General features: G+C 40.6%; 2 protein-coding genes across 12 annotated transcripts in view; one reads left to right on the top strand and one right to left on the bottom strand.

Annotated features, from left to right (window-relative positions):
* Positions 1-1,793, bottom strand: part of PNPT1 (polyribonucleotide nucleotidyltransferase 1) — a 44,310-nt gene extending 42,517 nt beyond the window's left edge. Inside the window, exon 1 of one of the 2 annotated variants that reach the window (XM_021085800.1) lies at positions 1,583-1,793. In XM_021085800.1, the coding sequence (XP_020941459.1) occupies positions 1,583-1,743 (161 nt within the window). In that variant the 5' untranslated portion in view covers positions 1,744-1,793. 2 annotated transcript variants of the gene reach the window in all.
* CCDC85A (coiled-coil domain containing 85A) overlaps positions 1-17,856 on the top strand; it is a 691,471-nt gene that overhangs the window by 52,706 nt on the left and 620,909 nt on the right. For all 10 annotated transcript variants that reach the window (XR_002342946.1, XR_002342945.1, XR_002342947.1 and 7 more), the window contains exons 4-6: positions 12,601-12,747; positions 12,829-12,908; positions 13,700-13,865. The gene's annotated coding sequence lies outside the window, so the exon portion shown is untranslated. The remainder of the gene's footprint in view (positions 1-12,600; positions 12,748-12,828; positions 12,909-13,699; positions 13,866-17,856) is intronic.

Below are 17,856 nucleotides of genomic sequence, written 5' to 3'. Positions count from 1 at the left end.
CCGGGGTCTTCTTTAGGGGTCCTAGGCCACCACCAGATAGTCCTTTGGTCCTATCTTCATGATTACCCTAATTTAAACTTTTTTTTCCCCCACCAGATATGTGCAATTTATAGTATGCAAAGATCCAGGCAGTTACTTTTCAATATGTCTCATGATCTCAGTTGGTATTAACTGACCTATATAATTTTTTCCTATTAACGCACTTTTTGTTTTTGGTGCAAACCTGTTATTAGTTTTATATTTCATGGTTGATTTTACTTCTTATGAATTTACTTGTCAATATTTTAATGTACAAAATACTGCCAAGTACATAAAAGATTGCTAACACATCAGTGGCTTCTGGGGATTGGAACTGGGTAGCTCTGAAACTGTATGGTAAAGAGATTTCTGAGCTTTTTAATGTTGAATCATGAGTGAATGAATACCTAATCAAAAATTACTTCTGAAAAAATAAATAATAAAAAGGATAAGATGAGTAGAGAGATCCTACTGGTGGGCAGAAGAGTGGGAGGAGGTACTTTAGGAAGAGCAAAAGGAAAAGAGGAGCCACCTGCCATAGGAAGTAGAACTCCAGAGCATGTACTTTTTTTTAGAAAGTATATGTGAAAATGTAGATATATAAAGTAAGCATTAGCAGTTTCATTTATTCTAAGAATGAATCCAGTAGGAATTTTTAAAAAGTGATTTTAGACATGAATTGTGGCAAATACCCCCTAGAGAAAGTATGGGTTTGAAACACAATTTCAAAATCCACCTAGTCTCATAGTACTAGTTTGTCTGACTCTGAGATAGTTACCTTCTCCGAACCTCTGTTTTTTTGTTTTTTGTCTTTTTTGCCATTTCTTTGGGCCATTTCGCGGCATATGGAGGTTCCCAGGCTAGGGGTTGAATCGGAGCTGTAGCCGCCGGCCTACACCAGAGCCACAGGAACGGGGGATCCGAGCCGCGTCTGCAGCCTACACCACAGCTCACAGCAACGCCGGATCCTCAACCCACTGAGTGAGGCCAGGGATTGAACCCGCAACCTCATGGTTGCTAGTCGGATTCGTTAACCACTGAGCCACGACGGAAACTCCCCTGAGCCTGTTTTAACTATAAAGTGGAAGTTGTAGTACCTTTACCACAGACTTAAACAGAGAGCATCATATAACTGGCGTTCCCTTCCTACTGAGCTGCCCTTCCCTTCCTACCAGGGTCATGTTCGCCATGGTTTTTAGACAGTAAACTGGATGGATGACGTAAACATCCATTGTCAACGCATTATCTTCTCATTTCATAGCCCAAAAGTCCTCGAAAGTAAAGAGAAGGGTAATCAGGTGGAGAGACTCACCAGAAGAAAGGAAGCACGGAACAGGGCAGGAAGGAGGAGCAAGAAGCAAAGGGCACGAAGCTGAGAGCGAGAGAAGGAGGAGGATCCCAAGATAAAAACTCCAAACCCGGAAAGGGAAATTTGGAATTCACGTTTGGAGTAAAGAGGGGAAAGAGACCTGGGTCGCCGGATTCGTACTCCAGGAGATGAATGTACTCGAACTGGCCTGACAGTGCGCCTTGTGAAAGGAGAGAGAACGCACACATTCCTTACCTGCTGCCTAAGTCCACGGCCACGGTTCGGGACCTCCCGCCACTCCATAGTGCTCGCACCTGCAGCTGGGTGAGTGTCCGATCCCTCCCTGGCAGACGGAAGGGACCTCTGCCCAGCGGCCGAAGCCGGAGGCATGAGCAGCAGCCCCTGCAGGCCGCCATGACACCCTGCACGCGCTCAGCCCGGGCTGCGCCCTGATTGGCTTATTCTGCAGAAGGTGGGGCGGAGCCTGATGCAGTTTCGTTTCCGTGGTGCCGGGGGCGGGGAACGCCGAGGAAGTGGATACCTGGCCCCTTTCTACGAAGCCTAGTAAGGGTCAAACCTATCTGAATGCGATTGTGCTTTAACTTCGTAACAGACAATGAACAGCAATTAGAAAAGTGTGTTTGGGTTTTGTTTGCTTTGCTATCATAGTTTCAAAGAGAATCCTAGAATAATGTAAGTGTTTAATACATAACTATAGTGGTAATAGAAGTACTCAGAAAACACATTACTATGATTTCGGCGTCTGCTAGCTGAGAATTAGAATTTGTGTAGTGGGCCACACCGGCTTTTATTTTATAAATTTCAAACAAGTGTGTTACTACCAAGATTTGCGTTAACTTATTTCTATTAAGTTAATTTCACTTCTTGTTGACCTATATCATCATTTTATATATCTTTATGGTCATTTTTGGATTCATCCTCATTTCCATTGTTAATATTTAGCAACTCTTTCTTTACAAATCAACCCTTAAATGCAAAATGCCCGCTACTTTTTTTTTTAATATTTTGGGAAATGAGAAAAAGTTTTGGAATTTGAATTTGATAAATTTTTAGGGGGTGGATAAATTTCTTCCATTCCTCCTAATCCAGTTTGTTGGAAAATCTTTATATGGTATCTGGAATGAACCCAGTGATCATTTTTCTATTATGAGGGTCATATTTCTCTTTTAAGGTCATAATGCCTCCCCTCAAAGAAATCCAAAGAAATCCAAACAATGAAACTCAACGAACACTTAAACAGGTTTTAGAACAAAAAATGTTAATTCCATACAAATTATTTAGTGGCAAAACAACTCTCTTACACCTTGCTCTCAAGAGCTATTATCACTGATTTGGAATTTCCATGCTAATAGAAGGGATTATTGATAACTCTGTTTATAGGTATTTAGTATTAGTTTTTGCCTTTTCCTTTGCTTTTGACTTAACCTTGTGTTGCCAGTGTGGGTTTGATCCCTAGCCCTCGGATCTTCTGCTTACTGCAGACACGGCCAAAAAGAACAAAAACAAAACCAAAAAAACCCACCAAAAATCAAACCTACCACTGCATTAAGTGATTATCAATTAAAATTTAATTTGGTTTGTAGTTTATTTGGGGCTATAAATGTATTTATTTTAGTTTTATGACTAAACTACAAGAATAAGGGGATTATGTCTTGCTATATATTTGTGCATATGTAAGCAACATAATAAAAAGTATCTTCGAACACTGAAGGGATCCATCAAAATTTAGTAGTCTACTCAACTTTAAGAAAGTCTGCTCAACATCAGTGCCAGAGAAATCTTTCTAAATCACAAACCTAAATGCGTCTCCATCCTGATTAAACTTTACTGATGGCTTCCTAAATCTTTAATCAACACGATAAAATCTCAACTGCTTTGTGTGGACTATGAACCTTTCGTATTTATCCTCATCAGTTTTGACTTACTACCCTACTTCCTTATCTCCCTCTCCTCACTTTATTTTATTTCATTTCATTTATTTATTTATTTTGCTTTTTAGGGCCACACCAGGGACATATGGAAGTTCCCAGGCTAGCCGTCTAACTGGAGCTGCAGCTGCAGCTTCTGGCCTATACCACAGCCACAGCAACTGAGAATCTGATTGCCATCTTCAACTTAAATCACAGCTCAAGGCAACGCCGGATCCTTAACCCACTGAGCAAGGCCAGGGATCCAACCTTCATCCTTATAGATACTAGTTGGTTTTGTTTCTGCTGCGCCACAAAGGGCACTCCCTCCCTCTCCTCATTTTATATTCCAAGTAAACTGAAACTTGTTCCTCTGTAACATTACCACCCTCTCTTTTTTCTCCATGACTTTCCTCGTGTGATTCTCTGTACTTCACACATTCCCTCTCACGTGTCCATCTCGCAAACTTAGTCTTCTGGTCTCAGCTTCAACACTATCCTCTCTGACATCCCCAGCTTGATTTATGGGTACAATCTACATCTGTCCTTCCACTTTATTGATTAATTAATATGGTCATTATTTTACCCATGGAAATGAATGTGGGAATATGTATTGCATAGTGGTTAAAATTGCTGACTCTGGCATCAGATTGTCTAGATTTGAATCTTACCACTGTCACTTCTTAAACAGGTGACTCTTGGTAAGTCACTTACTCTTTCTATACCTCAGTTTCTTCATTTGTAAAGTGAGAATGAAAATAACATCTACCTCTTAGGGCTGTTATGTGGATTTAATTGCAATCTTATTTTTATGGAACTAAGCGTAGTCTCTGCCACATGGAAAGTGTAATAATGTGTTGTGAAATATTTATCAAATACCTGCTTTATGCCAGGCAATATAGTAAGCTCAGGGGATATAAGGGAGTTGAAATGGTTACAGGGCGTAATAGCCACTGCTTTATAGAATTTGAAGTCTAGTATGAGAGAATGACAAAACACAACCAAGCAAATAAAAATTAGAGTGTGATTAATACTAAGAAAGGAATAAAGTAGATGTGAAAATAGAAAACAGTGGGATGGAGAAAGAACTTACATAAACTAAGATGGCCAGGGAAAGACTTCCTGAGGAGGAGACTTTAAGTCAGTCTGAAGGATGAGGAGACAGCTTCTGAAGCCTGGGGCCAGGTGGGAGCAGCCACTTGCAGGGGGAGTGTTATCCCTGAGTTAGGAAAGAGTTTGGCTTCTGTGAGGACATATGAAAAATCCATTGTGCCTAGATAGTGGTAAGCAGGAGTGGGCAGAGATGAGGAAGGAAAAGGTAGTCATTGGAAAGTTTAAATAGGGCAGTAGTATGATCTAGCCTACATTTTAAGATGATCCCTCTGTTTACTGAGTCCAGAGTGGCTTGGAGGAGGAGAAAGTAGTATCAACATAAGAAGTAATACAGTGGTAAGGGTGACAAGGAGAAAGGATGGATGGATAGGGAATATATTTTAGTGTTGGAATTGATAGGATTTGATGACTTGGATACTGGGGAGGGGGAAATTAAGACTATTAATAGACTTAGATGGGTGAGAAATGCAGTGTCTGAGACACTGGAGCGCCCTCGCTGTCAAGATAGTTGGATCTGATTCAAGGAGAGGACTGGAGTAATATAAATTTAAGAGTAATCAGCACACCAATGATGTCACAAGCCATGGAAATGCATGATACCACCTAGAGAGAGGTTAGAAAGAAAAGAGAAGAAAGCCTCAGTCTGTACCCTGAGGAGGAGAGGCTGCCAAGGCCCTGGAGATGGAGACTACCTATGGTAGGAGGAAAGCTAGGCTGTATCACGCTAGGTATTATCCATGTGCACCTGCTGCATCCATTTTCTACCCTTCTCAGCTCTGTTCTGTACCCAACTCCCTGGCCCTCTGACTGGTTGGATCAGCTTATGGGAGACACCTGTAGCAGATCAGAGAGCTAGAGGAGAGAGGGATTTAAAATAGTCATAATTCCTTCCAGTGGCCTTGCTTGCTTGGCTGTAGCTATCACTCCAGTTACACTATCTCCTCTCCTCACTGCTTCAAGCTTTAATAGTTTTCTACTGTTGTCTATCTCTCAGTGCCTCAGCATTCCTTATTGTTAGTTCCAGAACCAGCCTTCCCCTGTAAATGATCCCTTCATTAAAGTCTCTTCAGAACTCATCCAAGGATGCCCTCTGTTTCCTGGTTCCCTTTACCCCACTCCTCAGAGAGGGGCTATCTCCACTCTTTTGCTCTCAACGGCAGAACTATTACTTGTCACTAGAAGTGTGTTATCCTGGAGGTGGGAGATGGGGCTATGCTATACTGACTAACCCTTAGTCGTAGGAAGGTATTATGTCCCTGGATCTTGGGTGGGGGTTGCATTCTCTGTGCTCATGCCCTTCTTCCTGCTGTAATTCTGGGCCCAGCATGTATTCTGCCTCTTCCTCAGGGGTAAAGTGTTCGGTTCTGTTTCTTCTTTTACCTGCAGTGGGTTTCCACAGTGCCTTTGGGTGAGCGCATTTACCTTCACAGAGTGGATAAAGCTTTCATTCCTATGGGGAGGTAGGGGAGACAGATCCAGTGGGGCTTCTGCCTTTCCCACAGTGGCTGCCGTCTTCCTTCCCTAGGCCTGCACCATGAAGGACACTTTCTCAGGACTGTTGCTCTTATCCTAGGCCTTTTTGTAAGTGCTCAGTGAGGGACATAGAGAAGGGCCTGTGAGTGGTTATGAATTCCTCTTGTGTCTGCAGCCTCCAAGGGTCCTATATTCTCTTGGTAGCCCACAACTGGCCTTTAGTAATTGGTTAAAAATTTTAGCTGAGGGAGTTCCTGTTGTGGCTCAGTGGATTAAGAACACAACAGTGTCCATGAGAATACAGGTTTGATCCCTGGCCTTGCTCAGTGGCTTAAGGATCTGGTATTGTTGCAAACTATGTTATAGGTTGCAGATGTGGCTCGGATCTGGCATTGCAGTGGCTGTGATGTAGGCCAGCAGCTACAGTGCCAATTCAACCCCTAGCCCAGGAGATTCCAGATGCTTCACGTGCAGCTGTAAAAAGAAAAAAAGAATTTTAGTTTATTTTTCTGGTCAACATCTATTGGTGATTGTGACAGGTAAGCAAGAGCTCATGTCCCATCTCTCTTTGGAGGCTCTTTCCTTAGATTTCAGGTTAGCTGGTTATTCTATCACTTTAGCTCTCTAATAGGTTCTGAAAGAGTTGTGAATTTCCAGGTTGTCTGGCTTTGTTGTTACCATTGTTGCTATTATTGTTAATAAGGGTGGGATGTTCTTTTCAGATTTCTGCATCTTAAGCAGAAGCCAGAGGTCTCACATGTAATTCAAGACCTTTCCTCTCCACTAGTCCAGAGAAGTGAAGAAAAGGTAGAATTTGTTCTTTAATTATTTTGTTTTTTAGCTTCATCCTGACTCCATAATTTTTTTGGCTCTTCCAGGATTGGGATACAGGAGGAGGGAGCAGAAGAGAGATAAAAGAATTTAATTGCTAGAGTCAGTGGAGTTCTTATTTGATACTGTCCTGTTTTCATGTCCACTATCACTGTAAAATTCCATAGCTGGCTATGATGTGGGTGTATGTTTGGGTTGTCTGGTGACCTCTGCTGGTACCAACAAAATGCACAGTTTCCTACTGTGGATAGATAATGTGGTGACACTTTATGAGTTTCCCAGCTTCTGCTCCTGGTGTTCTGTTACACAGCTTCTTATTGCTGAGATCCTTTTGTCCTGGTTCTTAGCCCTCTTGAGTAAAGTACCATTGAAGTAGCTTCCTTGAGTTCTCTTGGCCCACAGACTCACACATCCTTGCCCCCCAAACAGGTAACATTGTAGTAAGTTACACTGATTGCTTTTCTTGCTCTGCCACTGCAGGTGGCTCTAGTCAGCCTCTGACCTCCAAATTCTCTTATGTGGGAAGCAAGCACTAGCGTGTATATTCTTCCTTTTTTTCCCTTGTGATTTGCTTCAGGATTTGCTTTTTTTTTTTTTAATTTTATTGGAGTATAGTTGACTAACAATGTTGTATTGGTTTCAGGTGTACAGCAAAGTGAATCAGTCATACACATACACATATCCATTCTTTTTTCCATATAGGTTATTACAAACTATTGAGTAGATTTTCCTGTGCTATGCAATATGTTCTTGTTAATTATCTATTTTATACAGTAGTGTGTATATGTTATTCCCACCCTCCCAATTCTTCCCTCTCCCTGTTGCCAAAACTCAGCCTCTGTCCACTGGTGATAAATAGGAATGGGGAGACAGGGTTTTGGGTGAAGGAGAAAAAAACAGCTTTTATTGCTTTGCCACGCAAAGGAGGCTACAGGAGGATAATGCCTTATAGAATGTGGGAAAGAATTGCAGGGAGTTTTATAGTCTAAAAGGAGAAAAACAGGGTTTCAGATAAGAATCAGGGTTGGGACAGATATGCATTCTTTCTTTTGCAGAATCTTAGTGTTTGAGGCTGGCATCAGGAGATCTCAACATGATTCTGGTGATGGTCTTCTGGGTTATTGCCTAAAATAATAGTACCTGCAAAAAAGGCATATTGATCTGAGATTAGAACAAACTAGGAAAGTTCCTGAAAAACATCACATGCTAATAATCTTTAACCCACAGGCAGTTGTGCTTAGGGTTCCTAATCTTTAGTTTACAGGTAATTGTGTTTAGGATGCAGTCAGGTGAGGGAGGAGCGCAAGGAAGGGCTCCAAGCTGTTCCTTTTCAAAGTATTCATTTCTAGGGAGTTCCCATTGTGACTCAGTAGTAACGAACCCGACTAGTATCCACGAGGATGAGGGTTCTATCCCTGGCCTTGCTCATTGGGTTAAGGCTCTGGCATTGCCACCAGCTGTGGTGTTGGTCACAGATGAAGCTTGGATCTGGTGTTGCAGTGGCTGTGGCTTAGGCTGGCAGCTGCAGCTCTGATTTGACCCCTAGCCTGGGAACTTCCACTTTCTGTGAGTGCAGCCCTAAAAAGACAAAAATAAAGTATAATTTCTAAAAGAAGCATAAGGAATATAACATTTCTTTTAGGTGTATAAGATGCCTATATCATTATGTGTATCTCTTGAGGGGGGAACTAGGATACTGCCCCAAGGTTATACTATTGCGGCTTGACTGTTCCTCCCTTGGCTTTGCATCCCTTCCCTTTCCTGATGATCAACTGTCAAAACCTGCCCCTTAGAACTCAGGGAAGGCCATGGAGGCTGAATGAAGCCCACTTCCTAAAAACAAGAAATGGGGGGCACAGGCTTTTGTGCCCAGGAGCCTGCTCAGTTTCACCCTCAAAGTTTTCACCTATGGTAACCATAAGACTGGTTTTGAAATCTGTTTGTTGCTGTTTTTCAAATAAGTTCTTTTGTATCACTTTTTATTAGAATCCACATATAAGTGATATATGATATTTGTCTTTTTCTGTCTGACTTATCTTACTCAGTATGATAATCTCTAGGACCATCTGTGTTGCTACAAATGACATTATTTCATTTGTTTTTATGGTTGAATAATATTCCATTGTATATATGTATCACATCTTCTTTATCCATTCCTCTGTCAGTGGAGATTTGGGTTGCTTCCATGTCTTAGCTATTGTAAATAGTGCTGCAATGAACGTTGGAGGGCATATAAGTTTTCCAGTTAGAGTTTTATCTGGATAGATGCCTAAGAGTGGGATTGCTGGGTCATATGGTAGGTCTGTAGTTAATTTTTAAAGAAACCTCCATTCTGTCCTCCATAGTGGTTGCACTAATTTACATTGCCACAAACAGTGTAGAATGGTTCCCTTTTCTCTACACCCTAGAGTCTACATTTTTAAATATCCCTATATGGCCGCTTTGGTCTATGGCAGGATGGACTCTTACCCAAAATTTGGTTTGGATGCCAAGACTGATATGAAGCCCCCACTCCCATCCCCACCCACATAACAAGTAATATGAAAATGTATATTACTTATGTAATGAGGCTTTGTGGAGGGAGCAGGGGAGGCTCTACAAGCTGATCTGAAAATGGCTTGAGTGAGCAAGGAAATTAGTGTCCTTATGAGAGGAAACACCAGAACTCTTTCTCTCTGCCATGTGAGAACACAGCGAGAGCACGGCCATCAACAAGCCAGGAAGAGAGCTCTCATGAGGAACCAATAATGCTGGATCTTGTTCTGGGACTACAGATCAGTGAGAAAATATACATCTGCTGCTTAAGTCAGTCAGTCTATGATACCAGCTTAGAGTTTTCATTGTTGTTATGAGGTCTGGCTGGGATGTGGGTCCCTATGTGTAGGTGGTCAGAAGCTTGTGCAGTTCGAATTTTCTACTTGTGCCAAAGGAGGAAGTGTTCAAGCTTTCTTGTCAGTGTGCCCAGCTGTAAGGCACCAAGGGAAGAGGGACAATGAGGGTTGAAATTTATCAGCAACTAAATGTAAAAAAAAAAAAAATGGATTCAAATTCTTTATCCAGTCCTTCAGCTCTAGGAGACATATGTCACACCTTCCTGAGAACTCTTACTATTTGCTCCTATTTCATGGCATCACAGGACTATTCTATAGCTTAATAAATGTTTAGCTGGGGAAGGAAATATTTATGTTTTTCTCATTCTCTTTCAGTAGTTTTCTTTATCTTGAGCTCCCATTGGCTGAGGGTAGAATGGGCAGGGAAGGCTTTGTCTTCCTTTACAGAGAGGGTAGGAAAAATGCCACATCATGCCTAACTAGGCTGGTAACTCTTTACCTACATGATTCTCTTTGAGTTCCAGATTGCTAGGTCCTCTGTTTTGGCTGGAATGGTTGATGGGAGTTGATAATTATGACGTGGTTCTGTCTCTCTCTCTCTCTCTTTTTTTTTTTTTTCATTTCTTTTTAACAAAAACCTGAACCTCTGCGGTGACCTGAGCCACTACAGTCAGATTCTCTTTTTCTTTTTTTTTCACTGCCGCAGCTGTGGCACATGGAAATTCCCAGGCTAGGGGTTGAATCAGAGCTGCAGCTGAGGCTTATGCCATAGACATGGCAACACTGGATCCAAGCTGCATTTGTGACCTATGCTGCAGCTTGTGGCAATGCCAGATCCTTAACCCACTGGGAGGGGCCAGGGATCAAACTTGCATCCTCGTAAAGACAACATTAGGTTTCTAACCCACTGAGGCTCAACGGGAACTTGAGAACTTCTGCTATCTTATAGAATGTTGGGTGTAATCGTTGCTCATTATTGTCATTTTTGGAGACTTCCCAAGTCCTGGTACAGTAGGAAAGGTCTCCATTCAACATCCCATTTTACACATAGTGGGAGGAAAGTTTCCTTCACTGAAATGGAAAGCAAAGTGGGGATAGGTGCAAATGCAGGTGAGTTTGAAGGCTTGCCTGAGGGAGGATCAAAGAAATGCGTTTTACTTCAGTATCTTTAATGAAGTTTGAGGAAATGCCAGTAGCAGAGAGTTAGGCGGGAGGTGGGATGGGGTGGAAATAAGCTATATGAAATTTAGGAAGGATGTAATTTTGGGGGCATAGAAAAATCAGTCTACCCAGGAAACATGATACAGTTGCCAGACCTTGGTGCATGACTATATATGCTCTTTGAGGTTTGTGAAGATGGATTTCAAGGGAAACCAGCCTATTCATTTGGGTGATTTTTTTTTTTTTTCTGGTAAAGTTTACCTGCTTGGTACAAGAATGGAGAAAGTGAGTGGTAGGATTTATCTAGAGATAAGTTTTCTCTGTGCTGCGACTGAGGTGTGTTTCCTCATACTTCATATGTTGAAGCCCTAAACCCAGTGTTTGGAATAAGGAAGTAATTACGGTTAAATAAGTTCATAAGAGCAGGACCCTGATAGGATTAGTGTCCTTATGAGAGGAAACACCAGAACTCTTTCTCTCTGCCATGTGAAAACACAGCGAGAGCATGGCCATCTACAAGCCAAGAAGAGAGCTCTCACGAGGAACCAATAATGCTGGATCTTGTTCTGGGACTACAGATCAGTGAGAAAATATACATCTGCTGTTTAAGTCAGTCAGTCTATGATATTTTGTTATGGTAGCATAACAAGACTAAGACACTATGCATGGATTACAGAGGGAGAGAGGGGCATAAGAGGTGGGGATATTTGTGGAGGAATGGTTATAAGGTTGGGACTATGAAATCTAGGCTGGACAAGAAGCTCCAAATATGAAGTCAAGAAAACACTGATAAACAGTGAGAAATGGTGGTGTCAGTGGATTGAAGATTGAATTAGAGTAGTCAGAATTAAAGATGGTTGTTTTCAAGGTTCACTCATATAGAGTGAATATATCAGTATGTCATTCTTTTTAATGGCTGAATAATATTTCATTGTATGTATACACAATTTATTTCTCTTTATCAGTTAATAGATTGAGGCTATTTCCAGGTAAATGATTCAATAGGCTTTTTTTTTTTTTGAGTGAATTTGTTTTAGTCTCCCAAGTTATATGGATGTGTATATATGTAATGAAGTGGTCTAGAATATGCTGCTGCAAAATAAGCCACTTTATCATAAGGATTCTTTTGAGCTGAAGGAAATTGAGAACGAATAAATATAAGAAAAGTTCTCATATGTATATGTGTAACTGATTCACTTTGCTGTACACGTGAAATTAACACAACATTGTGAGTCAATTATACTCCGATAAAATTTTAAAAAAGCAGAGCTCCCATTGTGGCTCAGTGGTAATGAACCTGATTAGTATTTATGAGGACGTGGATTCCATCCCCGGCCTTGCTCAGTGGGTTAAGGATCTGGCGTTGCTGTGAGGATCTGGCGTTGCTGTGTAGGTCACAGATGTGGCTCAGTGGGTTAGGGATCTGGCATTGCTGTGGCTGTGTTGTAGGCTGGCAGCTACAGTTCCCATTTGACCTCTAGCCTGGGAACTTCCATATGCCCTTGGTGCAACCCCAAAAAGCATCAAAAAAAAAAAAAAAGAAAGAATGAAAAAGTCGTTTGCCCTAAAACTAGGGCATAAATTTTTATTTGTGAAGGTGGCATAAGTTTCCCGTCTTCCCCTCTTCTTCTGTATCAGGATGAGGATGACCCTTATCACTGGAAATGGAGGGCTGGCACTGAGATGAATCTTCATAATCAAATCTTACTAAAATAACTCTCATCTTCCATTAGTGTCCTTCAATTTATCATTGCTAGAAGCCCCAACCCCCCTTTCCTCTGTCTACTTGCTTTTTTTTTTTTTTAATTTATTGCCTTTTATTAAAATCTAGCCCCTGAGTCTTTGGGTTTTCACTTGTTTTTTATGAAGCCCTTGTGCATATAAAGATAACACCAGTAAAATTTGTATACCTTTTCTTTTGTTTATCTTTTGTCAGTATAATTCACTGGCCTTAAATACTTAACCTAGGAGTGTAGCAGGAAAGTTTAAGAAACACCTGTTCTTCATTATCATGGACTTAGCAAAGCTGTGACTGGATATCACCATTGGCCCACATTTGCTGCTGTGAAGGACTCAATAGCAGGTTAGAACATTTCCTTCCTTTGGGCTCGTCATGGAACCTTTCTGGTACAGGTAGCAGATAGCTTTTCTGTGTCCTCCGCAGGAACCAAGTGAACTGAGCTGGGGCTTTGGATCAGTTAGATGACTGAAAACTCCCACCTCAAGGCAGAGGGTAGGCGCGAGGTAGGTAACTGAGGGATAATATTTACTGCTACTTTTGGGGAGGAGTAAAAGGGATAGTAAAAATTCCTTCAGCCTTTCTTTCTCTTGGTGTGTTGAAATTTCCTTCTATCCTTTAAATAAAAGAAGAGGTGATGAAAGAGGCCTGCCCCAGTAAGGGGATCACTCCTAATCTTTCCATACCTTAATAAAACAGCTAGATTCTGTATCTAGACCCTAAACCCATGAGTATTCCTCTGTATCCTGATATCTCCAATCACCATTATGGTTGTTACTTCTGCCACCATTAGTCATTGTCTTTTTACTACTAGATGAATTTTCCAGTACAGACCATACCCCTGAAGCATTCATTGTCACCAACCGGCTAGGAAAAAGTTTTACAGAATTGTGATGAATAAAATCAACTAACAAATAAACTTTTGCATATGTTTGTGTGTCTTTAGGGTTCTAAATAAATGTAACCCCCATTGGATTGCTATTTAAATTTTTATGTTAGTTGTTCTTTGGATAATGGGATCATTGTTCCTTTTCACAAAACAGTTCCTTTAAAGTTAGCATGAAGGAACAGTAATTGAGCACAAAAGCCTGACCTTGCTAACACTCTTGCATGCTCAGTCAAATTAATTACAACCATTATGGCTTATATTAACTGTGTTTGTCATTTGTAATTAATGTGGATTAAAATTTGAAGGACATTTTTTTGTGTTTTTGTTGTTGATTATGCTAGTGGAAATTTTAGACCATGTTAACATTTTCTCTTGCTCTTTAAATTTTTTTCTGTGTTTTCTGAACAGAATAATTTTGTCTTTGATCCAGTTTTGGAATAGGCTGGCTTTAATGTTTGGTCAGGAACAATGTAAAGCCATCCCTCACCCAATTCCCTCCTTCTCTCTTCGAGAGTTCACACAAAAGTCTGATCAGAAGAGAAGCAATCGATACGTTTGAGTTTTGGCTTATTAGGTAAGATGATAATGTTGATACAAATTTGGGATGTCTTGGAGATACTTAAGGTTTTGTATTAAAATATACTTACTGTGTTTTGGATATGAAGCAGGTGGATCCTGCAGACAGGCATGAGCTGTTGCTAATGAATGGACTATTGTGTTCAAAGTAGGTTTATGTTATCATTGTTAACCATGGTTAAAATCACAAACTTTAGCTTCTCATAGCTTGTTCTCTTTTAAAGAGATAATGTAACAGGTAATACACTATTCCTTGAAATGTTTGTATTCTCCCTAGGAGTTCCCACTGTGGTGTAATGGGTTAAGAGTCTGACTGCAGAGGCTTCAGTTGCTGTGGAGGTGTGGGTTCGATCCCCGGCCCAGTGCAGTGGGTTAAAGGATCATGCATTGGTGTACCTGTGGTGCACCTGCGGCTTGGATTCAGTCCCTGGCCCAGGAACTTCCATATATCATGGGTGGGGCCATAAAACAACAACAAAAAGCCAATCCATATGTTGTTTTTCTTACAGTGTGCATCATTCTTACTTTCATTAAATATGTATGGAATCAATACCATTGCGTGAGAAAAGAGATATTTCTGTAGCAAATGCCTGCACAATTTTTGTTTCTTGAATACAGACTCTCATGGATTCTGAACAAGGCAATGCTAGGGTGAAGAGGGCAAATAAGATTTCTTTCAGGCTCCTGACTAGTTCTCATTAGGCCTCCTTTAATTGGGTTTTGGCCTTAGATACATAGTTTAGTTTAATTGTTCATGGCTGGTTTGTTTTGCTCTCCCCATCAAAGTTTAACTCCTCTCATTCCCTCAATATTTTCTTAAGGAAAATTTTGGTTTTATCTTTCATAAAGTTTGTTTGCCTTTAAGAAGGTATATTTTATTCAAGCCTTGATTTCTCTATACATTCCAATTATTATCCCTTTTGATGAAGAGGTAAATTTGGAAAAGGTACTTAAAGTATTAGGGTTCAGTTTTGACAATAATTTATTACTGGATCTGTTGGGTATAGCATTATACTGTTTTCACATTTATTATTTTACTTAATTTTAGAGAACAGTGGAACCTGGCCATATAGACTTGGCTTAATATAGATTTATGTGCTGTGAGCTACAGAGAATTCAAATGATACAGAAGATTGTCCCCTCTTGAGAAATTTGCAAGGAGACATACAAATACGAGGAGATTATATTTTGAGATACTCATTCCTCTTTTCTAGTATTTTTTGCTATCCTACCATTTTCCCCCCACTCAGGAAGTAACTGGAGTATGGTACTGTCAACCGTCCCTGGGAAAGGTTATAAGAGAGAAAGAAAGTAATAGACACTTAGTTTTTGAATTTGAAATAAATGCAAACTATTGCCTTTGGGATGGATAGGCAATGAGATCCTGCTATATAGCACCAGGAACTATATCTAGTCACTTATGATGGCACATGATGGAGCATAATGTGAGAAAAAGAATGATGTGTGACTGGGTCACTTTGCCATATGGTAGAAAATTGACAGAACACTGTAAACCAGCTATAATGGAAAAAATAAAAATCATTTAAAAAAAGGAAAATAGATGCAGACAATACTTTGAAATAAATTATTTGTGTGCCTTTGGGCAAAAAGTTCTGCATAACACATAAAATAGACTAGGAAGAGTACAGGATGATAAAAGAATCATATTTCCAGTTTGTGAAAAGATATCCTAGGGAGAAAATAAATACAGGTGGGTGGGGGGTAGCAATAGGAACTTCATGGAAGCTTGAGGATCTGTGAATAGAGAGGATTCAGCCATGGGAGCTACTTTCAGTCCCCTATAGAGCCATGCTCAGTTACACGTTGGTGCTTTTACTTCTACCTTTGCTTAGAGTGTTTTCACATCTGTTACTTCTTTTGGCTGATGCTTGTTTTTTCAGGAGGCAGCTCAGGTGTCATATCTGTTGAGATATCTTCCTTGGCTCACTTTAGTCTACTTAGTTTCTATCAGAAGAGGGAGATTAACTCAGCAGGCCTGGGTTGCCCAAACCCTGTACATTCTAAAGGTCTTTAGGAGTGGCCTTTGATGACCTCCTGAGAGGTAACTTCTGAGCCCTTGAAATATCCTTCCTGATAAGAGTGTCTTTGTGCAACCGAGACTTTGTGTCACACCGGATGCAGGTATCCCAGGATTTTTTAAAGTTCACTTTACACCACATTGCTTTCACAAAAGACTGTATTATTAGTATCTGTTTTTGTGAATTGAAAGCGATCCAAACAGGAATTTTGCTTTTATGAAAAAAGGCAAAAAGAGGAAATAATGGTCAGCATTTGTTTGCAGTGAGCAGTTGCAGAGGCAGCAGCACCCTTAGCAGCAGGAGTAGCACTGCCAAGCTCCTTCCCCAGGGAACTACACTTGGCATCTTGGCATCCAGCTGCCACAGCTTTGAACTGGCTTTATCTTGATTTATATTGTACATCTATTACCTTAGATGTGTCCTAAGGTAATTCCTTCTTCATTTTACACTATTTTGGCTTATGAAAGTTTTCATGGGTATGCTCCACCTTTGAATAGCTGGGGAAAACAGTAGTTTATGCTAACAGTGTGATTTGTGGTGAGTGCCTATTTTTTCATTACTGGGCTTTGGGTCATCCTATATCAGTTTGACCTTTAGGTGGAGAGTGGGAGACTGAGTAACTAAGGTCAGTCATGCAGGTGCGTCATGCCAATGTGACTCCCCCCATCCCCAATAAAAACTCTGGAACCAGGGCTCAGGTGGGTTTCCTTGGTTGGCAACCCTTTGTATGTTGTTGTTACACATCATTGCTGGGAGAGTTAAGTGCTGTCCATGAGACTCCTCTGGGAGAGGACATTTGGACGCTTGCATTTAGAATCTCCTGGACTCTGCTCTATGTACCTTTTTCCCTTGTTGATTTTAATCTGTATTTTTCTATAATAAATCATAATGTGAGTATGAAATCTTCTCTGTTCCTGTCCTTCTAGTGAATCAGAGAACCTGAAGGTTGTCTTAATACCCTCTGATAATTTTATGATAAATGTATAACACTTATCATACAGTCTGTTCATTAATGCATTTATCCTTCCATCCATCCATTTGACCAATTAATTACTGAATGCCTACCAGGTACATGACATTGTGTTAAGCCCAGAGGTTTGGGAGTGAATATGATAGGCAAAATCTCTACCTTTAGTGGGTTTACAGTCTGATGGAAAAAGAGACAATTAAATTGATATAATTTGTTAGGGTAGCACCTAGGATGGGCATAGTACAGGATGACATAGGGAACAGAGAGCTCAGAATCCAGCACAAACTGATGGGGAAGGATGTTGGGTAAGCTGCTTGATAGGTAGGAAATGGCCAAGGGATAGAAAAAGTGGTAATGCAAATGTAACATATATGCAGAAACTAGGAAATGAGAGAGGAGTGAAATAAACTCATTGTGTCTGGATTAGAATACTTGAGGGAGAAAGTGGCAAGATATTAGCCTAGAGAAGGGGCCAGAAAATGCAGCATTCTTTTAGCTACATTAAGAAGTGTGCTCTTTATTCTGCTATAAATGGGGAGCCATTGAAGGGTTATAAACAGGGGAATGAACTGATTGGGTTTATTTTTAGAGTGGCTGCTCTGGCTATGATTTGTAAGAATGGATTGGAAAAGCACAAGGAAGTAGGGAAGGATACTCCTTAGGAGGCTATAGCAGAAATCCAGGTATGAAATGATAGAAGTCTAACCTGGGATGTTGGAAGTTCACTGGAGAAAAGTGAACAGATTCACAAGATGCTTCAGAGGTAGAACTGATAAGACTAGGTAATGCATTGGATATTGAGGAGAGGGCATGAGAGTCAAACATGGCACTGTATGCCTGTCTTAGAAAGGTGTGAGCCACTGTGCTTCTCTTAGAGAAGTGAGAAAAAGGCCAGATTTGGGAAAAAAGATGAGTTCAGGTTTTGTCATGTTGATGTTGTTTAATGATTTTTTTCTTCTCTCATCTGTAAGCTGCATTTG

Source organism: Sus scrofa, chromosome 3, assembly GCF_000003025.6.
Source record: "Sus scrofa isolate TJ Tabasco breed Duroc chromosome 3, Sscrofa11.1, whole genome shotgun sequence".
NCBI classification, from domain to species: Eukaryota; Metazoa; Chordata; class Mammalia; order Artiodactyla; family Suidae; genus Sus; species Sus scrofa.
This window is presented reverse-complemented; position numbering and strand designations above follow the sequence as displayed.